The 25,141-nt window shown below is 44.6% G+C and overlaps 1 protein-coding gene across 2 annotated transcripts in view; it reads right to left on the bottom strand.

The window, feature by feature from the left end:
* LOC150040861 (IQ motif and SEC7 domain-containing protein 2) overlaps nt 1-25,141 on the bottom strand; it is a 111,100-nt gene that overhangs the window by 60,318 nt on the left and 25,641 nt on the right. For both annotated transcript variants that reach the window (XM_090326010.1, XM_090326012.1), the window contains exon 2: nt 12,369-12,398. In XM_090326010.1, coding sequence (XP_090182136.1) covers nt 12,369-12,398 — 30 coding nt within the window. The remainder of the gene's footprint in view (nt 1-12,368; nt 12,399-25,141) is intronic.

Genomic DNA, 25,141 nt, shown 5'->3' with positions numbered 1-25,141 from the left:
TGGGAACTTCCCAAGCAACTTGTCCCGGCCTGACAAGTGTGTGTCACTATATCTATTCTCCTGTGTGTGTGTGGGAGGGAGGGGATGGAGAGGTTTAATACTAGTGGCAGAACCCCAAGATGAAGATCTAATGTGGCTATTCCCAAATGAAATCATCCCTCTTGCTTTTCACAAACATCTTTCCAGGTCGATTAGAGAATATCTTTTGATGGTGTCCTGGGATACTCAATATCAAATAAAATTCAAAGAATCCATTTGGAGATTATTAAAATGGAGCCTTGGCCAATATTCCTTATCTCTGCAAGCAGCTCTCACTCCCTTTTTCTGGGTTGTTGTTCTAAAATAGCTAACAGAAATGATCCTTGAAGAGGACAAATCAAAAGACAGGTCATTTATAATCAAGCAAGGTCTGGTTCTGCAGCTGAGGGCAACTGAGGCTTGGAAAGGTGCAGAGTGTCACCAACATCCATACAGCCTGGCAGATCCAGGTGCCCTGGCTCTCTGTTTACCTACCTCCCCCAGTACTTTGTGTCCTCCCTATGGGTGGCACTGGAGAAAGGAGAGAATTGTTAAGAGTCTGATGGATGCGGGGTCTCCTGAAGAGGACCACTGATCCATCTCAAGCAATCCTATCTTTTTATTTCTCTAGAATCTAGGCCCCTGGCTGTTTTGAGCAGAAGGCGGCCCTGGGAGGGGCCACGCGGGCAGTGATCTAGAAGGAATAGGAGCTGACAGGCTACAAGCCAGCCTTCCTGCCTCCCCGCTGGGGGCAGCTGGTTCCGCAGAAGTAAGCCAAAGCTGTGGAGCAAGAGAGGCCCTCCGGACCACCGCAACGTTGGCATCTGTGGGTCCTTTGTGGTCTCTTCTCCCTCTGCCCATTTCCTAATACCCAGCCCTCAGGGCTCTGGCCTTAGCCCCTGCTTTGTTTATTCCTGAAACCAGGTCTTAGGTCTCCCTAACCAAGCTCTATTACACAGCTTCACCTTCAGCCCATAGGTAGGCATTTCATAAGAGTGGCACCTCTGGCCTAGATCTTCCTCTTTGCTTGGCTGGAGCTTAGAGAGAAAAATTCTAGGCCTGGCTATCATGGTGAGGTTGTGGGACATCACACAACAACTCCACCAATAGCTAATGTCAAGCACCTCCATTTTGGTGCCTAGAAAAGCTGGATACAACTTTGTAGGTGTGCAGCCCCTCTGAAACAATTTGTTCATCTCTAAATGGAGAGTGGCAGCTGCCATCTTGTAGACTCTTGGTAGGATTCAGTGAAACCAAGTGTGGATGGGATGAGTCTCAGTAGTTGTCAGTAGGTCATGCCTTCCATCATGGCTACTCAGGAAGCTGAGACCTAAGGATTATGGTTCGGAGCCAGCTTAAGGAGAAACTTTTCCCTCCCTCCCTTTCTTTCTTTCTTTCTTTCTTTCTTTCTTTCTTTCTTTCTTTCTTTCTTTCTTTCTTTCTTTCTTTCTTTCTCTCAGGGCTTGAAATCAGGGGCTGGGAACTGTCCCTGAGCTTTTTCACTGTAGGCTCTACCACTTTGAGTCACAGCTCCATTTCTGGTTTTCTGGCAGTTAATTGGAGAATCTTCACATATTTTCCTGCCCAGGGGTGGTTTGAACCATGATCCTCACATCTCAGCTTCCTATGTAGCTAGGATTACTGGTGTGAGCCACCAGTACTCAGCTGTAGCAGAAACTCTTATAGCCAATTAACCAGCAAAAAGCCAACGTGGAGGCAAGTTGCTAGTACAGGCAAAAAAAAAATAAAATTGAGTTTCAGTTTAAGCCCAAGAATCTTACTCTTCTCCCAAACAAGTGTGGGGAGGCCTGTGGAAAGTCTGGTTTGCTTTCAGAGATAGAAGATTTCTAGGAAAATATACTTTATTCTGGGGCCACTTTTGGACTTTAGACATTTTAAAGCACATTATATAGAGTCATGTTCATGGACCACCAAGGGAAGAAGAGTGGAAAGAATTAAGGGTAAGGAGATTGATCCAGTCACAGGGAACTAGTGAGACTTTGTTTACTTCATTTAACAGATGATGTGGGCCAGGCCCTCGGCCCGGTGTAATACAGTAGTGACTAAGGGTAGACAATGCCCTACTCTTAGGGAGAGCCTATCCAAGTGAGAGGACAGAAACATGTCCTTTCAGTGAGGACAGTAGGGGGTGGTATTCTAGGAAGTGGAGAGGACCTGAGCAAAAAGGCCAATATGAGTGAGGGAAAAATGCGAAGAGGACAAATGTGAGACTGGAGATGCAGGCAGAATCTATCTTACAGAGCCTTAGAGACCACAATAAGAGTATTTTTCCTCATTACGAAAAGCATTTTGGAAGTCTGTGTTTCAGACAGGTATTAGAAAAAGTTTCTCTGAAACTCCTAGGGTTATAAGAACAACATTGATTTCTAGTGGGGAAATGTGAACTTCTAGTTTTCATCAGATCTTCAGGTTGCAATTCAATTCCAAGTGGTAGGGAAGCTTGTGTGTGTGTGTGTGTGTGTGTGTGTGTGTGTGTGTGTGTGTGTGTGTGTGTGTGTGTGTGATGAGGCTTGGACTGTGGGCCTGGGTGCTGTCCCTAAGCTCTTCAGCTCAAGGCTACCGCCCTACCCCTTGAGCCACAGTGCCACTTCTGGTTTTCTGGTGGTTAACTGGAGATAAGAGTCTCACGGATTTTAGTGCTCGGGCTGGCTTTGAACTGCAATCCTCAGATATCAGCCTCTTGAGTAGCTAGGATTACAGGCATGAGCCACTGCACCCAGCAGGAAGCTTCCTATATGACCCCATATACTAAATACATAGTAAGTATGCTAGTAGCAGGCATTTTAGAATCTTTTGTGTTTAAGTATCCATCTTCTGACTCCAGCAAAGCTCAACCCTCCCCCCATTTTGTTTTGAGAAAGTCTTGCTGTATATCTCAGACTGGCCTTCAACTTGTGATCATCCTATCTCATCTTCCCAATGCTAGGATTGTAAATATGTACCATCATGCTTGTATGCTTCCATCTTCAACCTGCACCTCACCCAAGCAAAAGTAATTGTAATTCTTGGCTCCACACTGCTTCTTTGTGCCTCATCTTCACCTGTGTTGTCCCTCTGGGTCCCCACAGCCACCTCTCCACCTGGCCAGTATCCCCATTGTTCTTTAAAAGCCAATACGAAATTGTCCTCTCTGGGAACCTGTCCTGATTCTACCCGGGGAAGGATGCAGCGTGGGTTACCAACTTGGTGTCCTTGCACCCTGCTTTTATCTCAGCTAGTTTCTTCCCTTACTGTCTGTTCGCATGCTCATTGCCTCTTCTGGACTGGAAGCTCTGTGAGATCTGGGTATCTTGTGTTGCTCATCCTAATGATCCTACCATTCAGCACTGGGCTTTTCTAGTCTTGGTGGAAAAGAGCTGAGATGTAGAGATGGAACCTGCAAGATGGTCCAGTGGACACTAGAGGGCACTGCAGCCAATGGAATCCTGTGTAGATGCTGGGCATAGTCCCTGCAGGTGTTATCTAGGAGCCCAGGAAACACAAAACCACTGCTGCTGTGTCCTGCAGCATCCCAGTCCTGGGTCTAACCGACCAAAGCTCCAGACCCAGCCTCCTAATATACCTTCTTACCATTCCAGACCCTGTCTCATGATAGCCCCATCCTACTGCAAAAGTGCCTCAGAAATACAGGTGTTAAACACCCCTCCCACAGCTTTAGCCTTCAATACTATTCACCTCATTTCACTCCAGCCTGACTCACTATCCTCTGGATAACTTATGCTCACCCTCTAGGTTTCAGCTTGGATGCCAGCTTGGAGAAGCCTCTCTGGCCCTCGGGGCTGGGTTGGGCAGACCTCTGTGGTGCTCCCATGGCACCCTACACTTCCCTTATAATTGTGGGTAATTGCCTGTTTCCTGGCCATACAGTGGATCAGAGAAGGATCTATCACTCTATCATTCACAATCCTTTTTTGTTTCGCCAGTCCTGGGGCTTGAACTCATGACCTGAGCACAGTCCTTGGGCTTTCCTCAAGGCTAGAGCTCTACCACTTGAGCATGTGGTACCAAGGAATGGAACCCAGGGCTTTGTGCATGCTAGGAAAGCACTCTACTACTAGGCCACACTCCCAGTGCCTTTATTCACCATCCTATTAATCACATTATCTCAACAGCCACTGGTAAGGTACTCCAAAAAATTGTCCTTGAATGAAATAATAAAAGAATAAATAGAAAGATAACTTTGGACAAGTCACTTTACTTCTTCAGGTGTTTATTTCCTGATCTGTAAATCATTCTGACTTGGCAGGATGGTCACAAGAATAAAAGATACAGTGTTTCAAGTGTTCCCTAATGCCACTTGAAATCAAGTACACATTTTCTGAACCAAAGCAATGATTAATATTTTGAACAATAAAAACAAAGTAAGAGGAGGGGCTGGAGGAAAGTTTCCTTGAGCCTGAAATTCTCTCTCTCTCTCTCCCTTAGGCTTATCATTTGTATACAGAAAATGGTTTTCACAGTAATAATAAAAGTGGACATTTTAGAGCCAGTGTTTCTTGCCTATAATCCCAGCTACTCAGGAGCCTGAGATCCGAGGATATCAGTTCAAAACCAGCTTGGGAAGAAAAGTATGTAAGATTCTTTATCTTCAACTAGCCAGAAAAAAAAGTAGAAGTGGAGCTGTGGCTCAAGTGGTAAAGTGCCAGCTCTGAGTGGTAAAGCCAAGGGAGAGTGTCATGGCCCTAAGTTCAAGCTCTAGTACCAACACATACACACACACACACACACACACACACACGCACACACACAATAAGCAAAATGGCAAATTTTGTTTTAAAAAAAATCCAACACCTATCATGTGCCATGCCAGAAACCAGAGGATCCCAGGAGGTGATGAAGAAGCTGGCTGAATTGGAAGATGCCAGGCCAGAGCTGTAAGCATCTTCCTTGGGTCTGAACACCAGTCATTACTGGCATAGCTGGTTCCTAACTCTTCACTCATAGGTGAAAACTTGTCTAAGAGGTTATTAATTCTCTCTTTAATTAATGTAAAAACTGCAGGGTTTGTGTTAATGGAAAAGTAAGCTCAAGCGTCCAGCTGGTAATATGGATAATGTGTGCTTCTAATTATATACTATAAAAACTATAAATTCAGTAGCTACACTAACAACATAGAAACATTCCTGAAGCATTCAAAACTTTGTAGCAGCTATATACTCAATGTATTGTGCAGTTGTTCTGAGGCTATGAAAACTACCATAGATTGGTAACAATGAAAATATCCACTGAAGGTGTAAAATAGCATAAGATCTTTAGCACAAAAATCTCAGGGACAGTACCCAGGCCATGAGTTCAAGCCCCAGGCCTGACACCAAAAAAAAATGGCATAAGGTAAGAGATCAAGGCAGCTCATTTATAAAGCAGATACTTAGTATGTGCAAGGCAAGGGGGTCAACTACCTACATTGTATACAGATCAGTCAAAAAGGGGGACAGTTTTAGATAAAACAATGTTTTGTTCTGCTCATTGTGCTTTAGATATTTTTTTGGTAGTGCTAATGTTTGAAGTTGGAGCCCTGTGCGTGCTAGTCAGGCGCTTTACTTCTGAGCTCTGCCTTCAAGTGAAACCAGTGTATTTTGATACAAGAGCATGGAACTCGAAAACATCATTAGCAAAGGTCACCTTGCAATGAACCAGGAAACAAAAAGTTGTGATGAGGCAATCTTAGCCACCATTATTGGGTTCTTAGTGTTCCATCCCTTTGCTCTGGCCTCACTTTTGTGTGCATAAAGCCTATGCTCACTATAGAACAAATGCCAAGTACTGTTTTTGTTTGTTTGTTTGTTTTTGTTTTTGCTAGTCCTGGAGCTTGAACTCTGCTCCTGGGTACTATCCTTGAGTTTTCTCAAGGATCTACCATTTGAGCCACGGCACCACTTCTGGCTTTTTCTGTGTATGTGGGTAGCAAGGAATCGAACCCAGGGCTTCATGCATGCTAGGCAAGCACTCTGCCATTAGGCCACACTCCCAGCCCAGTGTTGAGTGTTCAATCCTTACCCACTTCTCAAAGAAACTATTCCTGACTTTCAGCCCCTTGCTGCCTTGGACAGAAATCACTGCTGTCAGATGGAGGTGGCCTCTGAAGCTGGAAGGTCACCGAGCTTCCAGGTTAGTGGATATGTTAGAATGTGTGACAGAAAAGTAAGCTGATCCAGAGAGATACAGAGACAGAAAGAGATGGCAGGGACAAGACAATCTGGGAGAGATGCAGAGACAGCAAGAGAAGAGCCTTGGGCCCGTGAGATCCAGAAACCAAGAGAGCAATCTAGGTCCTTGACTTTGCAGTTCTGCATCCAGCTGGCGAGAGGTCTGACTCTACACTTCATTTACTGTTCTTAGATTCTGTGAGATGTGGCTTCACAACACCCCCCCTTTATTCTTGAGGTAGTTTGAGTGGGCTTCTGTTCCCTGCAACAAAATGTACCCAGATTAAGACAAGTGAAAATTGGGAATATAAGTGCAGGGCTTGCATAAGGTGGTGGTGGTGGGAACGCATAAAGAACACTTATGTCAGGAGGGATGAATGCAATTATATGGCATTTGTGTTTGCTCACCCCAGAGTTCCCTCATTTCCTGACACTTACTATCACAACCACACACTACAGGCACACATACATTGGCACATAGATACCACGCACATGCTCACACATGCACACATGTACATACCCTGACATTCAGTGACACTCAGAAACAAATGTCACAAATACCAGATACGTTTCTATGCAGAACCCCCTTGTGGATATGGCTACGAGCCAGCATGCAATGTTGCCCCTGCACTCTTCTCAGCCACACTGACACGGAGCCTCCCTGACATGCAGTGATGCACACCCACACACATGAACACAGTGGTGCTGCCCGCAAGGCTCAGGGCAGGAGTCAAAGCTTAACTGGGCTCTGCGCAGCCTCCCTCCCCAGCTGCCAAGTGACTCATCCCTGGGGCTGCTAATTAAAGCCAGGACAGAGGGGACAGAGGCAAGGGGAGGGGAAGAGAGGGAAGGCAAGTTTATTTTGGTGCCAACCAGGCTCTCAGCCAGGATAGGGGTCACCCACTTCCTGGGGCTGGGCCAGGCGGGGGCAAGAGCACACAAAAGAGGAAAGGGAGAAGAGGAGCCCTTTGCTCCTCACCCCTCTGGAGCATCCTAGGAAGGGATTTCCTTCGGGAAAAGTACCCCCAATCCTCTTTCCTCTCCTCTTTCTTCCTCCATTTCATCAGAATCTAGCTCAAACCCTCTCGACTGTCCTTACACACTGGCTGTCCACCTCATTATCACACTCCCATCTGGGCCTGCAGAGCTGGCTCATCTGTGTCTGTAGTCAACCCAGACTGGAAGCTCCCATGGGTTGGGACCCTGACTGCCTATTTCTGTTACCCCGCAGATTGTCCAGCACAATCCCTGCATATGCATGTGCGCATGCACACACACAATAACTTAGGGAATGCTCTGTACCCACTTCAGGAATGCAATCAGGTTAACCACAGGATAGTATGGTGATCACAAATCTACCTAGTCTCTACCTTAAAGACAAGAGTATCTGTAAAATGACAAGACTATTTTCCCTATAAGATTATTGTGAAGGTGAAATGAGAGACTTTGGGGGAAAGTATGTGTCCAGTATGATGCCTGGCATAGGCAAGCTTTATGTATCACTTGGCAAGTGTAGCTATTGAGGTTGCTCATGATGCTAAATCATATCTCCACCTTAAGCTTAGGGTAGCAGCAATTATATAAAGTCAAGTTTAACACAGCTCCCCCCCCCCTGCCCGCCACCACATAATACCCAAAGAACCTTAGACCTTAGAACCTGGAATTCTTAGAGTATTTATTGTCTCATATGTCAAAGCAGATGTACAATACGACACCACACATGTCCTGCAAGAGATCTAAGCTTGGACAAACAACTTGTATAGAACCCAGCTCTTAGAAATGGCTCAATTCCTAAGGACAGCAAAAGGGGCTCAGAGTTTTTTGGAGCCAAAAAAACTAGTGAAGGAGGAAGCAATCAAAGTGGATAAAGCTATAAGACTGGCAGATCAGCAACCCCAAAGCCAGAAAGAATTCAGCAGGCAGTAAAGGACAAGACTCCAGGCAATGGAAAGAGGGGGAACAAGAGATTTGGAAAAGGTGGGGCAGCTGGGCTGAGCTAAACAGGTGCAGGGTGAGTTTAGGGCCTGCTGGTTTCTTAGTCCTGTGAAGGAGATCTCTGTCATCTGAGATTGCCAGAAGATAAAAGCAAGAAAGAATCTCTGAGATTACCTAATCCTAACTCCCGGACAGATGGGGGCACTGAGGCCCGGAGTGGGAGGCCTCCTCTGGGAACAGAGCCAGCAGTGGCTCCTCCTCCCACTTCTCCTCCAGACTGCAGCGGCTCCCGTTGCCATGGGGACGTCCCTGGCTCTGCGGGTGTCAGTGGCTCCCCCACCCCCTCCTTCCTTTCCTAGCAACAGGCCACCTCCTCCAGCTCTCATCCTTGCGTGCCTAGCAACCCCTGCCTGGTCCCTAGGGCCCCAGAGTTCCAGTCTGATCCCCCTCTGCCAGCAGAGCCTTGGAGTTCTTGGCTCCTTTTGTATTCAGGTGAGGAAATCCACTAGGCTTCTCCTGCCTATCATTTTCAAGTTCTATACTTGTCCGCATTTTTTATTTTTGCAGCTTGACTCGATAGCACAAAACAATGACTGGGGTTAGAGGAAGACTAGACAAGGATGACGGACTCTACAGTCTGTTTGACTGTTTTATGTTGAGCCTTCCTTTACTTGAAGTTTTCTCATCCACTCAGAGAAGCAGAATTAGCATTTTCGTTTTGCCAAATAGAAATTAAGGACCAGAGAAGTTAAATGAGACTGTAAAGAGCATGCAGTAGCAGGCTCTACTGATAGTTAGCTTTGCAACCTTGAGCCATTGCCAGTCCTTTTTTGGACCTTGGCTTAACGTGCCTTTAGGTGTGACAAGTTCTCTCAGCTCTATGGGCAGCCCAGGCACCTTCGTCTGCCCCCCATCCCTCCCCCATCACCAGCTGTTCAGCTCCAATTAGACTCTATGCTTCCTCTGCCACCCAATACTTAAAAGCCTTCAAGTCTGAGCCCTGCCATGGGTAGACTGCAATCCACTTACCCTGCTTAGTCCTTGCTGTTCATTTTTCACAGCAGTCCAGGCCTCTCCTTATACTCTTAAACCCTTCTCTGTACACACACACACACGCACACACACACACACGTACATATGTACATATGTACATACTTATATACATATATTTATTGTATGAGGAAACTAGATTTCTTAGAGACAAATGGACTTGCCCAACCAGGGAATTCGAAAGAAACTTGGCCAAAAATAGAGCCCTTAATTTGGATCCAAACTTCTTGCTCCTTTTCAGACTACAGACCCCAGCCTCTCTCCAACTTTCCTCAGAAGGTGTCTCTGAGCCAGTCCCTGACAAGCGTTCAGAACTTGAGCTAGATCTGCTTTAGCTGAATTGACTGGTCTATCTTTAAACATATCCCTGGCTTCCCTATACAATGCTGATACAAAAAGTCAGTCTCCTACACAGCCCTGCTCAGGAAGCTATCCTTGACTCCTCACTGAAGGGAACTGTGGAATTAATTAAGTCAGTCAGTCACTTGTGGGGCTTGAACCAAGGCCTGGGCACTATCCCTGAACATTTTTGCTCAAGGGTAGGGTTGTACCACTTTAAGCCACATAGCCACTTCCAGTTTTCTGTTGTTTAATTAGAGATAAAGAGTTCCTTCAAGCCTGGTGCTGGTGGCTCACACCTGTAATTCTAGATACCCAGGAGGCTGAGATCTGAAGACCAAGGTTCAAAGCCAGCCTGGGCATGAAACTCTATGAGATTTATTAACCAGGCCAATAGTTCAAGCCTCATGAATGTTAAAAAAAGTCTCATGGACTTGATCTGCTGGAGCTGGCTTTCAACTGGAATCCTCATAACTCCGCCTCTTGAGTAGCCAGGATTACGGATGTGAGCCGTAGTGTGAGCTCACATTGAGCTGTAGAATTTGTATGTGTATATGTGGGTCCTGACAGCATCTTCAGAGGACCCCATTTAGCCCTGATTTCATGAGAAGCATCTTCATACCATTTTGCAAGATCTTGCCCCAAACATGGTATGTTTCAGGCCTTTCCTCCTGCCTGAGTTTGACCATTACTTCATTGCTTGTGCAGTCCTCAAGGCCCTTAGAGCTCCTAGACCATGGCCCCAGGATAGATGTCAGGAAGTAAGTCTAAGTAAAACACACTGCCTTTACACCAGAGGGCCCAGGGAAAGGATCATAGAGATGAGGTTACACACTGCCCCAATATGCTTTTTTTTCCCTGGACAGGGCATTGATCCTCTCAGAACCTTCTTTTCATGATCTGTAAAGCAGAGATCATAACCCATGCCTCAGACAGCTGCTGTGAGCATTAAATAAGATCATATTCCAAGTTCTTAGCATATGAGGAATCAATGATAATTTCTATGATTACTAATATTTGGATGCGGATGATGATTATTATTATCTGCATGTCTGTTGAAAGTTCCAGCAGTGACCATGTGGGTAGGACTCTAGGCTTGGTGCCAGGAAGACCAAGGATGGAATCCTAGCTTAGACATATATTAGTTATATGACCGTAGGTAAAACCTACAACTACCCTGAGCTTCAGTTTCCTCAACTATAAAACAATGATGCTAAGGCCAGTCCTGGCTTCACCGACAATGTCATGGGGAGGATCAAACAAAAGAAAGTCTGGCAACTTGTGTAAATTAGAAAAGCCAAACATATGTTGGCTTCTGACTTGTGGTTGAGATACATATAATTTATGATTATTATCACTATTCAAATACCTTGAGCTCTAGGTCCAAGGAATTCCCTTTCCGGGAAGAGCTATATACTATGGAGATCATTTCCATCTGGTCTCTCAACAAGTAGCAGGCACATCATCAGAATGCTACAAAAGCCCCAGGCTCAGGGTCAGCTCAGGTCACCTTCCTCCAAACCTACAGTGTGACAGTGAGATCCATGTTCCCCTGTTAGACAAGTACCTTCCTAAGTGCTAGGACAAGCTGTGCCTGTGCCACACTCCTTGGCAGCATGCCAGGACTAATTGTGCACCATCATAAACCCCTTGCCTGGACACTAAGGCTGACTGTGTCCACCCTATTTTCCCTGCTTTAATGCTCGCATCAGACTGCAAACCTCCCACAGCCCCAACTTTGGTTCTGGGCATCAGTATGGTCACCCTTAGGGACAAGTGTCTCATCTATGTGCTGGAATCCTCTAACCCTAGCCCATATTCACGGAATAGATGACAGGACCTGTACTGCTGCATATAGTTGGCCAAGTTGTGGCCCACAGAAGGAGTTACAACCAAAAGGACCCGAGTGGGGAATTATGCTATGGTCACCAAACCTTTTTAGCCTGTAAGAATGGTTGAGGAGAAAAGGGATCCTTCCCCCCGTCCCCCAACTAATCCATCCAGAAGGGGCACTGAGAAGAGAACCTTTTTCTCTTGATCACAAAGGTGCCATGTATGTCAGTGGCTGCCCCTGGCTGTGACTATTCCCTGTCCTATATCTCTTGGCTCATCTCAGCTCAGACAGCAATCCCAAGATCCTCAGTGTACATGTTGAGAATGACTGGGCCACATCCTGAGTCCCCATCCATCCCGCATTATCTCTAGACTTGACACTTCTGCCTTCATGAAGCTTCTCCTGGGTGAATGCCTGGGGAAGATTCCTATCCCAATTTTACTTCTGCTTCCTCAGGTAGCAAATGCATATGCCATTAAAACTCACTGAGTTTTAACTAAGCACACGCACACACGTACACACATGCACACATCTTTCCTTGTCACCATCATATGTATATATATATATATATATATATATTGTCTAAAATGCATCACATCTGAAGTTCATTCAAATCCTACTACTCAGGGTAAAATGATATCGCTAGATGAGGGAAGCCCAACATCCACCATGCCCTCTTCAGCCGGTAGGAGAAGATGGAGAAGGTTTCAGGTCCAGTACTGGCCACTCTGTAGATTGGCTTTCATGTCTGGCCTGCTCCTAGGAGCCCCTGCAGTGTTTAACCACACTTCTAAGTCAGTTAAGGTCACAGACACTGAAGAAGAGTCTTCAACCCTCTCCTCAGAGCTGCCACATTCACCCTGTACTCCCATTCCACTCCATACCCACCACTATCACCAAGAAGGGGAGAACCCTGGAGTTGACCCATTCCCCTGCCCATAGATCCCAAAATAACGAAATTGAGCCCTGCCCCACCCCAGGCCTGCCTCAGTTCCCAATGACTACAAAAGAAACGAGGTACTGACCTGACAGTTCTGGAATTCTCACCATCAGATCTGAAAGGTAAACAGAAGAAAAAAACCAACACAGTTAGCATAGACTCTCTACTCGTTTCCCCGCCCCATGTAGTGACCTGAGTGCAATGCACATCATGAAAAGGAGAGGGTAGTTTCATTCAAGCACGGAGAATTAGCAAATGCACAGGCCATGAGATGGTAAGTCAGGGCAGGGATTGGGGAGGGGGCAGACAGGTTGGCTGTGGTAGAGTGAGCAGGGTTAAGAGTAATCAGAAGCCAGATGCTGGTGGCTTACACCTGTAATCTTAGCTACCCAGAAAGCTGAGATCTGAAGATCATAGTTCAAAGTCAGCCCTGGCCAAAAAAAAAAAGTCCATGAGATTCTGATCTCCAATTAATTACCAGAAAACCGGGAGTGGCACTGTAGCTCAACATGGTACAGCTCTAGTCTTGAGCTGAAGAGCTCAGGGACAGCACCCAAGCCAAGAGTTCAAGCCCCATGACTGAAGAGTGATCAGAGATGACCTCAAATAGGTATCAGGAATCAGCAGCATGGGGCCTAAAAGTGGCCTAAGAAGGAACCAGCAGCTGTGGGCGGGGAAAAGTCTTGAGCTTTAAAAAAAAAGACTGCCCTAAGCTCAGATATTGGCTCTGCCATTTCCCAGCCCCATGACATGGGTAAGTCATGTCACTTCTCTGCGTCTGAGCCTCAGTCTCCCCATTTGTAATGTGAGGCTGATCGTCACAGAGCTTTAGGGATGATTAAGTTCTTTGGAACTCCGCAGACAAATGCCAGGTATTATTATCCACATAGAAGCTTTGCCAACTGCCTGGTCCAACCTGCTTATTTTCCAGATGAAGAGAATGAAGCTGAGAGGGTAAATGGCTCAGCTGCCAGACTTCTTTCTACCACATGAGTCTGCCTTCATTGGGAGGCCTCTTTGGGGGTGGGGGAAAGGAAGGATGAAAGAAGAGAGTGGAGTTGCAGAAAGCTCCGAGAAGAGAAGGAATGAGGGAATTTGAAACCACTGTCCTCTCCTCTGCTCCTCCTCCCTGAGAAGAAGGGTTTATGTGTGTGCCCGAGTTAGGCCAGAGGAGTTGGCATGTTGGGAGGAGGGAGACAAGAAATAGAGTCAGGGATCTTGGAAGTAAAGGAGTGTGAAAGACAGCCCTCCCTTACTCTCTAGTTATTTTCTTCTACCCTCTTCACCCCAGGACTCCCTCCTTCCCTGGCTACATTGTGAAAGAAACAGGACTGATCACAGTCCCTGGCCTCAGGGGAGAGAAACAAAATGCTAACCCTAATTGGGGATGGATTCATCTATATCTCTGAGAACCAACTGACCTGGATATTCAGGGAAGAGAGGAGGAACTTGCGAGAGCATTAGTTGAAAGAATGTATGGATTTTGAGGCCCTGGAGTTTGGCCTAGTGGTTAAAGTGCTTGCCTAGCATTCATGAAGACCCAGGTTCGATTACTCGGTACCACATACATAGAAAAAAAAGCCAGAAGTGGTGTTATGGCTCATGTGGTAGAGAGCTGCCCTTGAGGAAAGTCCAAGGATAGTTCTCAGGCCCTGAGTTCAAGCCCCAGGAACGGCAAAAGAAAAAAAGAATGTATGGATGTGGAAAGAAAGCATTAGGTGAAAGAATGTCCCATCATGATAGCGGGACACTAGGGAATTGGTGAGTACAGGGATTCCAGTTTAACTGTTTTTTTTGACCAGTCCTGGGGCTTGAACTCAGGGCCTGGGCACTGCCCCTGAGCTTCTTTTGTTCAAGGCTAGCACTCTATCACTTCAGCCACAGCACCACTTCCGACATTCTCTGTGTATATGGTATTGAGAAATTGGACCTAGGGCTTCCTACCTACTAGGCAAGCACTCTAGCACTAAGCCCCATTCTGACTCCCGCCCCCATTCTCCAGCTTGACTGCTGACTAGCCATATCATATCTGGGCAATGTCACTTCACTAGGTGGATCCTCATTTTGTTTCACGCGATAAAAGAGGTGGTGTGAGGGCTGTGGTGAGAATCCCTGTCTCTTTCTGCAGTAAGTGGCTTCATGGCTCAACAATGTCTGGCACACCAGGCTCAGGCTTAGCTCATGACAGTACTACCAATGTTTAATCTTTTCATCCCCTAAAGGAAAGGGGACTAGGGACCATGGGGCACCTTGTTGCATTTATTTATTTGGGGGGGGGGGTCACGGGGCTTGAACTCCGGCTTGGGCTCTGTTCCTGAGCTCTTCAGCTCAAGGCTACCACTCTACCCCTGGGCCTGGGTGCTGTTCCTGAGCTCTTCAGCTCAAGGGTACAGCCATACCCTTGAGCTACAGCCCCACTTCCTGTTTTCTAATGATTAATTGGACATAAGCGTCTCTCGGGCTTTGTATTACCTGACTGGCTTTGAACTTTAATCTCAGCCTCCTGAGAAGCTAGGATTACAGGCATGAGCCACCTTGCCCAGCTTCTTGTTGCATTTATTAAAAACTTCAATCTCAAGCCAGAAACTAGTGGCTCATGCCTGTAATCCTACTTACTTGGGAGGCTGAGATCTGATTACGGGTTCAAAGCCAGTCCAGGCAGGCAAGTCCATGGGACTCTTTTTTCTCCAATTACCCACTAGAAAAGCCAGAAGTTGTGTTGTGGCTCAAGTGGTAGAGCACTAGCCTTGAGCTGTAGAGCTCAGGGACAGGGCCCAGGCACAGAGTTTAAGCCCCACAACAACAACAACTAAAAAAGTGTTACAGACCTTCCTGCTCAAGCTAGCTTCAAAGCATGATCCTCAGATCTCAGCTTCCTGTGAAGCTATGATTGCGAGCAGGAACCACCAGTGCTTGATGGAGCTGTGAATCAAGTGGTAGAGCACTAACCTTGAGCAAAAAAGCTCAGGTACAGCATCCAGGACTTGTGTTCAAGCCCCAAGATACACAGACATAGATACAGATACAGATACACAGACACACATACACACACATGCACGTACACATGCATGCACACACACCGTTTATCTCATTTTGTAACAGCCAGATTGTTTCTGAGTTATCTCTCCCTAACACTAACAGTGTGATGTAGGGAGACTGGCTCTTTACCACACGCTCACTCCCCAAACTCAGCAAACATTTCCTCAACTGACTGTACAGCAAGCGTTGACCTGGAAGGGCAACCCGTCAAGGAGTTGGTGAACTGGCCACTTGCCTTTATCTATATGAGGCTTTAGATAACATTTATAATCACCTACATCATCGTAGCCATCATGAACTATAACTGAGCATCTACTATGTACCAATCATAGTACCTCTGTTCCCAAAGCACTTCCACATGATGAGCTACAGTCCTTAAGATGTCAATAGTATACACACACACACACACACACACACACACACACACACACACAGTGGAATTTAAATTATCCAACAGGAAAAATGGTATGACATTTTCAGGGAAATGGATGGACCTGGAAAAATTATATTGTCAGACTCAGAGACACAAAGAACTCATATTTTGTCTCATATATGCAAGTTAGATAGAAATTATAAAGATGCATGTAAACAGACACACAGCCATACTCATATACACAAACACGTTACCTAAAGTTTAGTATATGTGCTGAGAATTCCAATGGTATAACTCCTTTGAGCAACTAACTTACAGTTGAACAAAATGAATACCAGAAAGGTGGAACGTGTGTTGGTGTGGAGGGGTAAGGCCAAGGGAAAAGTCATAGACAAATGGAGAGAGGAAGGGTGGATGAACACAGTCATAATACTCAATGTATATATGTGAACATGGAACTGGTTATTCCTCATTGTGGAATGACTCATGAGTTTGAGAGACAATAGCATCATATGACCATTCTTGAGGCAGACAGCTCCTTGAGGATGTATCACTATTTTTGCAATTTAGAGTATTTTATAGGAACAAAAATCATCAATGAAGTACTAACCAAACAATTCAGTGCTCCTCAATGGCCAGTGCCCTTGTCCTAGGGTGGACTCGCCTCCTAATTCGTGAAGGTGGACCTCTTTTCTGGTAGAAGGCAGCATAGACTGCTAGAAGGAAATGCTGGATTCTATTATGACTTCCTTTTCCAACTGGCATTGTGAATTTCAGACAAGTCACGTCACTCTGCATCTTGCATTCTCATGTATAAATGATGGAGCTATGTCAGTTGAGTTCCTAGTAAACTTTAGGCTATAAAAGACTTCATTTCTTTCTAACTTCAAAGTTTAGTTCTTTTGTTTGTTTTTGTTTTATGGACCACTCCTGGGGTTTGAAGTGAGGGACGGGCACTGTCCCTGAGCATTTTTTTTTTGCCAGTCCTGGGCTTGAGCTCAGGGCCTGAGCACTGTCCTTGGACTTTCTCAAGGCTAGAGCTCTACCACTTGAGCCTCAGCACCACTTCTGGCTTTTTTTTCTATGTATGTGGTACCGAGGAATCGAACCCGGGTCTTCATGCATGCTAGGTAAGCACTTTAACCACTAGGCCAAACTCCCGGCCCTCCCTGAGCATTTTTTCTCAAGTATAACACTCTCCCAATTGAGCCACAGCTCTAGTTCCAGCTTTTTTGGTGGTTAAATGGAGAAGAGAGTCATACAGATGTTTCATCCCCAGGCTAACTTTGAACTGTGACCCTCAGAACTCAGACTCTTGAGTAGCTAAGGCTCCTGAGTAGCTAAGACTACAGGTGTGAGTAACTAGAACCTGGGGGTTTACTTCTTTTATCCATTAGACTTAGCTGTCTCCATGAAGAAACACACTCAAGGACCACATACATACACACTTGTCATCCATATCCATCTATATCATCCATGTCTGTGGAAGAAATCAATATTTTCTACTACTCCTCAGAGCCGTGTGTGTGTGTGTGTGTGTGTGTGTGTGTGTATCCTGGGGCCTACATACTGTCCCTTAGCTTTTTCACTCAGGTCTAGCATTCTACCACTTGGAAGCACAGTTCTAGAAGTTAGATCTTTCTGTTCTAGCTTGCTTTGTACTGTGATCCTTAGATATCAGCCTCCTAAGTAGCTAGGATTATTAACATGAGCCACAGGTGCCTGGCTCCTATGACCTTCACTTAGTGAAAAGCTACTCAGTATCTCTAGATTCCCAAAAGACTTGGGTATGTCAAATCCTATCCTCGGTAGTGATACATAATAGTAACTAATTAAAACCTATGAGCACTGTGACCACACTTTCTGAACCAACACTTGAGCATATAACCTAACCAATCAAATAGAATTTTATCTATCCTTAGAATACACAGAATTCTATGTATTTCAATATTGAAGCTTCTAAGTACAGGAGGAATTGTGGAAGATGGGGGGGTGTAAATGACAGTCTATGAAGTGTGTCTGAACATTTTGGGGGAACTTCTGGGGACATCAGAATGGCACTCTGAACACATTAAACGATTTTTAAAAATGGAGGTCAAATCCACATTTTGTTTGAAAAAGAGAGAAGGGAGTGGGTAAGAGGAATATAATAGAAAAGGTAAACTTGTTGAAAGCACAGTGTGTACACCCCAATGGTATTATCACAACCAAACCTCCTTGTACTATTAATGTATGCTGGGCAAAAAAAAAGAAAAACAATGGAAGCTCGCTAGTTTCGGCATTGGAGTTTCTTTCTGTCCTTGACTCTGGGATAGATTCCCTGTTTCCGGTTTTGATCTTCCAAGCCAAGTATAATAAGCAGTAACTAGGAACAATATGGTGCCTCTCCCCAAGAACCTGGAATTACATCAACAAGGTTGTCCTCTGTCAACAAGTTTGGTTCAGAAAGCTACAGTAATTAAACAAACACAAAATGCATCCAAAACACGCTGAGTCACTTGATTGGAGACAGACTGATCCTCTAGCCAGATTTAAATAATGTGTTTAAAAACCATGGGTCTAGGCTGGGCACCCGTGGGTCATGCCTGTAATCCTAGCCACTCAGGAGTCTGAGATCTTAGGATGGTGGTTCAAAGCCAGCTTCAGCAGGAAAGTCTGTGAGACTCTAATTTCCAATTAACCACCAGAAAACCTGGAAATGGCACAGTGGCTCAAAGTGGTAGAGTGCTAGCTTTGAGCTGAAGAGCTCAGGGACAGTGCCCAGCCCCAGGGTTCAAGCCCTATGACCACCATCACCACCACCAAGAAACAACAAATCATGGGTCTCAGTCTGGAAATGCAGTTCAGTGGTATAGCATTTAGTTAGCATGTTGCCAGGCTCTGGTTTCTATCTCCAGCACTGCAAAAGAAAGAGGGGAAAAATAATACGTGCCCAACCATAAAAAGAAGGTGAGATCCCCCCAATGGAGGTAGATTTTTTTTTCAAATCTGTATGTATTTTGGTGCCAGTACTGAAGCTTGAACTCAATGCCTGAGAACTATCTTTTAGCTTTTTCACTCAAAGCTGGTGCTCTGCCTCTTGAGCCACATCTCCCTTTCCAGTTTTGGGAGAAATAATTGGACATAAGAGTCTTATGAACTTTCCTGTTCAGTCTGACTTGGAACTTTGAACCTCAGATCTCAGTTTCTGGAGTAGCTAGAATTATAGGCATGTCACTGGTGCTTAGCTCAAAATTTTTTTGGTCCTGGGGCTTGAACTCTGGGTCTGAACATTGTCCCTGAGCTCTTCAGCTCAAGGCTAGTGGTCTACCACTTTGAGCCATTGTGCCACTTCTGGTTTTCTGATGGTTAAGTGGTGCTTAGAGTGCCCAAGCTGGCTTTGACCTGCAATCCTCATACCCCAGCCTCCTGAGTAGCTAGGATTGCAGGTGTGAGTTATTGGTGCCTGGCTCAGACTTTTTTTTTTGGTCAGTTGTGGGACCTGAACTCTGGTACTGCTCCTGAGCTCTTCAGCCCAAGGTTAGCGCTCTACCACTTAAGACACAGTGCCGCTTCCTCCAACTTTTTTATTTTTATTTTCTTGCCTGTCGTGGGGCTTGAACTCAAGCCCTGGGCACTGTACTTGGACACTTTTGCTTAAGGCTAGCAATCTGCCACTTTCTGCTTTTTTCCATGTATGTGGTTCCGGGGAATCGAACACAGGGTTTCATGCAAGCTAGGCCAGCACACTACCACTAGGCCACGCTCCTGGCCCTTCCTCTGACTTTTAAAAAAAAGACTTGAAGGGCAACTGTGAATAGGCTTCTCCTAGGAGTGTGTGGAGATGGTACATAGATGGGTACTCTGGCCCAGGAATCATTCAGGTCTCTCTGAATGCTGAGAACCAGTCTTGCGTCAGCCAAGTGCTTTCTCTTCTGGATATCAACTCACATAACTATGAGTATCTTCAATGGACCATTCTTTGTCACATTGTCTGCTAAAGGAACATTTGAAAGTTCAAAGCAGTTGATACATTTCTCCTGTTTGGAATATTCAGTAATTTCCCTCTGAATCTCCATACCAATGAAAGCCCACCCCTCTAAAATCCTAGATCTCACCAAACCCTCCCAGCCACCTTTTGAGCACATTTAGTCTTTGCTACCTAGAACATGTTTTGCCTTGGTTTATGTTTTTTAAATGATTTTATTTTGCCAGTTCTGGGGCTTGAACGCAGGGCCTGGACACTGTCCATGTACACGTTTTGCTCAAGGCTAGGGCTCTGCCATTTGAGCCACTGTGCCACTTTGGCTTTTTCTGTTGATGTGGTACCAAGGAACCAAACCTGGGCTTCGTGCATGCTAGGTGAGCACTCTACCACTAAGCCACATTCCCAGCCCATTATATTTAATTTTTATTGAAGTAATCCATGAATGTGGTTTAAAAAGGCAAATTATAAAAGAACTTAATAAAAACAAGTCTCTTTTAAACTCTTTGTGTATTTTTGTCTTGAATTTTATATATATATACATATATATATATGTAACTCTCATCAACAACAATAATGATAAATAGAAAGTGTTACAAGTCTTGAGCTGAAGAGCTCAGTGACAGCACCCAGGCCCAAAGTTCAAACCCCATGACTCACCAAAAACAAAAAAAAAAGTGGCCGGGAGTTTAGCCTAGTGGTAGAGTGCTTGCCTAGCATGCACGAAGACTCAGGTTCAATTCCTTGGTAACACAGACATAGAAAAAAGCCAGAAATGGTTCTGTGGCTCAAGTGGTAGAGCTCTAGTCTTGAGAAAGCCCAAGGACAGTGCTCAGGCCCTGAGTTCAAGGCCCAGGACTGGCAAAACAAACAAACAAAAAAAGAGTGTTACAGCCCTTCCTGTTCAGACTAGTTTTGAAGCATGATTTTCAGATCTCAGCTTCCTGAATAGCCAGGATTGCAGGCATGAAGCACTAGCACCTGGCATAACTGGACAACTTTTTTAAACTTATAAAGTAACATTCATAACAATATTCTATTTTTTTGTGTTTAATGGGACTTGAACTCTGGGCCTGGGCACTGTCCCTGAGCTCTTCAGAACAAGGCTACTTCCCTACCCCTAGAGCCATAGCATTACTTCAGGTTTTCTAGTGGTTAAATAGATATAAGAATCTCATAGAGGGGCCAGGAGTTTGGCCTAGTGGTAGAGTGCTTGCCTAGCACGCACAAAGACCCAGGTTCAATTCCTTGGTACCACATACATAGAAAAAAAGCTGGAAGTGGTGCTGAAGCTCAAGTGGTAGAGCTCTAACCTTGAGAAAGTCCAAGGACAGTGCTCAGGCCCTGAGCTCAAGCCCAGGACTGGCAAATATATTATATATATATAATAAAAAAAATAAAGTTAGGAAACTTTTATAAAAAAAAAAGAATCTCATAGACTTTAGTGCCCAGGCTGGCTTTGAACTGCCATCCTCAGAACTCAGCCTCCTGAGTAGTTAGGATTACAGGTGTGAGCTACCTTGCCTGGCTTATCTCCTTGTTTCTAAAGAACACATGTATGCTTCTATTTCTTGATTTGCTTTTTTCAGTTTTCTCCATTATGTCCTGAATTCTTACTATGTATACTACCACCACCACAGGTGTTTAATCATGGGTTTTATACACATAATTACACACTGGCCATGTCCTCTCATTCCAGGAGGCACAGAGGTGTGTATTCTTCTTTCCTTCCACCACTAGAGTTCTATCAGACACTGTATTAAATAAATGTTAGTGGTTTACATTACATTACCCCATGAATACAAGTACAGGTCAGTATGTTCGTATACCCAGTCTTATCTGAAGTGCTTTGGGCCAGAAGTGTTCTAGATTTCAGAGGTTTTCAGATTTTAGAATATTTGCATATACACAAGGAGATAACTTGAGAGTGATTCCTAAGTATAAACAGGAACCTAATTTATGGCTTATGTATACCTTATACTCATAGCCTGAAGGCAATGTTATATCATCTTTTGAATAATTTTGTATATGAAACAAAGTTTTGTAGGGTGCACTTATCCCTTTGTAGCACTGTATAGGCATTCAGGATTTATTAAATATTTATTTATTTTTGTCAGTCATGGGGCTTGAACTCTGGGCCTGGGCACTGTCCCAGAGCTCTTCAGCTCAAAGCTAGTGCTCTAACACTTTGAGCCACAGCACTACTTTCACCTTTATGATGGTTAATTAGACATAAGTGTCTCATGGGCCAGGAGTTTGGCCTAGTGGTAGAGTGCTTGCCTAGCATGCATTAAGATCCAGGTTGGATTCCTTGGTACCACATACATAGAAAAAGGAGGAAGTGGGGCTGTGGCTCAAGTGGTAGAGCTCTAGCCTTGAGATAGCCCAAGGAGAGTGCCCAGGCCCTGAGTTCAAGGCCCAGGACTGGCAAAAAAAAGTCTCATGAACTTCGGTGTCCAGGATGGCCTTGAACTGCAATCCTTGGATCTCAGCCTCCTGAGTAACTAGGATTACAAGTGTGAGCCACTGGCACATGGCCAGCATTCAGTTTTGAGTTTGGTAGTATTTCAGATTTGAGTCATGTGAAAGTCTCAAAGGATGCTCAATCAGTAATGGACGAGTCAAATCACACATAACTACATTTCCATGGATTCAATCCCCAGCACTGCACAAAACAAACAAACAAACAAACAAAATCCCAATTGGTTTGGGTATTATTACATTTGTACTTTCCTATAAATTTCTTTTCCTGTATAAATTTTTCCCTTCGGTGCTGCTGAGGGTTAGAACTTTTTATTTTTCTCTAATATTGACAACCGTTATTTTTTTTTTTTTGGTTCACTTAATTCTCTTTAGAGAAACGATCAATTTCTCTCCAAACTGTCAGAAGCGCAATTCTCCTCTGAACATGTTTTGACATAGAAGGTAATTCATCAGATGATTTTTGTTTCCTTTAGAGACATCTGTCCTCCTGCTGAAATCAAGACTGCCAGTCTGCCCAGGTGGTGCCCTAAGACCTTTTCTCTTTTCTATCATCCAGGGAATCCCTCTGTGCTGGATTTCCTGTTTCCTTGATTCTGTAGTTTTCTTTTTAAGTTTATGTCCACATTTCACCTGAGTACATCTTTTAGTGTTTCCTAAGAGATATAAGACACAAAATGGCTAGATTTTCCTTTTCTGAAAATGTCTTTATCATACATAACTCTTGATGGATTATTCAAGTACAAATATTGATGGATAATTGATAAGTACAGACTTTTGGACTGCAAATTCTTTCCCTTTAGGATATAGAGAATACTATGCCATCAGTTCCCAGCTTGCAGAGATACTATTGGGAACTCTACTGTCATTCTTTGTCCTGATCCTTTGTTCATGATGTCCTCTTTTTTTTCCTCCAAAACGTTTTAGAATCTCTATAGTCCCTGGTATTCTGAAATATTATCATGGCAAAGCTTGGTGTGGGCCTTTGTATTGTTTATGTTGCTGGGGAATTAGTATGAGGTCTCATTCTTTCAGTTCTACAAAACATTCTTATGTTGTTGAGAATTTTCTTCCTGTTGTTTTTTTCTATTTTCTTTCTAGCTTTTCCATTTACTTCTCTGTATTTATTTCCCCCACCTCCCAAGTGGATAAATGTGGTTCTCATTTGTTTTTCCTATTTTCTATTTTTGGAATTCCTATTGTTAGACGGGAAGAGTTCCTCAATGTTTCAGCTGTCCTCTTCATTTCATTCTGCTTCCTATAATATCTCCTTATAAGTGGTGCATGTGTGTGTGTGTGTGTGTGTGTGTGTGTGTGTGTGCGTGTGCGCACACACACACGCATGTGCATGTGCTAGTGGCTGGAAATCAGAGCTTTTCACTCACAGCTGGCTTGCTACCACTTGAGTCATGCTCCCATTTTCAGATGTTTTTTTCTGGTTAAGTAGAGGTAACAGTCTCTAGGATTTGCTGTGTAGGGCTGGCTTCAAACCTAGATCCTTAGATCTTGGCCTCCTTAGTAGTAAGGATAACAGGCATGAGCCATTGATGTTTGGCTTCACCAGTTTTTTTTGCCAGTCCTGGGCTTGAGCTCAGGGCGTGAGCACTGTCCTTGGATTTTTTCAAGGCTAGAGCTCTACCACCTGAGCCTCAGCACCACTTCCAGCTTTTTCCTGTGTATGTGGTACCGAGGAATCGAACCCATGCATGTGAGGCAAGCGCTTTACCACTAGGCCAAACTTCCAGCCCACTTTTTTTTCTAATCCTTCTGATATCTTTGGTTCTTCCTATTCTTCATTTCCCAAGATTTCTTCTCCCTTTATTACATCTGTGCCTTCTAAGTTCCATTCTTCTGTCATTTTGCTGTTTTCCATCTGTCTTTCTAGTTAATGATCTTACTCACACAGCTTCAGACTATATGATAATATCCAGCCACCCGAACTTGGGTTTTTCTTTTCCAAATCAAATGTATAAAGATTTAGTTTACATAAAATAGAATATATCTAACTTCAGGGCCTTTGGATGATGATCCTTAGCAATCGATTACTACAACATCACCAAGCTGTATGGGAGTCCTGAGGGCAGGTGAAATGTTTCAGAAAGTCCCTAGAGACTCCACTAGGGAGTTACTAAATTGAAAGCTTGTTCTTTTCTTGGGACACACACACACACACACACACACACACACACACACACACACACATCTTCTGAGGTTTTCTGAGTTCTCTCACTTTCGTCAGAGAAGATCCTGTGTGTGTGTGTGTGTGTGTGTGTGTGTGTGTGTGTGTGTACATGTGTGCACGCAGACACTTTACTATGGCTTGAAGTCATGTCCTCTCATTCTTACTAGGCTTTCTGTTGTTGCTGTTCAAAGCTAGGACTCTACTATTTGAAACACAGCTCCACTTCTGGCTTTTTGCCAGTTAAGTGGAGATGAGTCTCATGGACAAAAGGCTGGGCCAGCTTCAAATCGTGATCCTCATAGATCCTCCTAAGTAGCTAGGATCAGAGGCATGAGCCACCAGAGCCTACCTGGTTCACAGGAGAACCTTATCTGTGAGTATTTTTTTTTTTACCAGTTCTGAGGCTTGAACTCAGGGCCTGGGCACGGTCCTTGGGCTTTCTCAAGGCTGGCGCTCTACCACTTGAGCCTCAGCATCACTTCTGGCTTTTTCTGTGTATGTTGTGCTGAGGAATTAAACCCAGGGCTTCCTGCATGCTGGGTAAGCATTCTACCACTAAGCCATGCTCCCAGCCCAAGAAGAACCTTCTTTGTGTGTGTGCCAGTCAGAGCCTGGAAGCTGTCCCTGAGCTTTGTTGTTCAAGGTTAGTGCTCTATCACTTGAGCTCTATTTCTACTTCTGTTTTCTGGGTGGTTAACTGAAGATATGAGTCTCATACCCAGTCTGGCTTTGAACCATGATCCTCAGATCTCAGCCTCCTGGGAAGTTAGTATTCAAAGCATAAGTCACTGGCACCTGGGTCTTGTGTTTGCCTGACTT

The sequence above is a fragment of the Megascapheus bottae genome, chromosome X, assembly GCF_031878675.1.
Source record: "Megascapheus bottae isolate mThoBot1 chromosome X, mThoBot2.hap1, whole genome shotgun sequence".
Classification (NCBI taxonomy): Eukaryota; Metazoa; Chordata; class Mammalia; order Rodentia; family Geomyidae; genus Megascapheus; species Megascapheus bottae.
The sequence above is the reverse complement of the archived record's forward strand: the minus strand, read 5'-3'. Positions and strand labels throughout refer to the sequence as shown.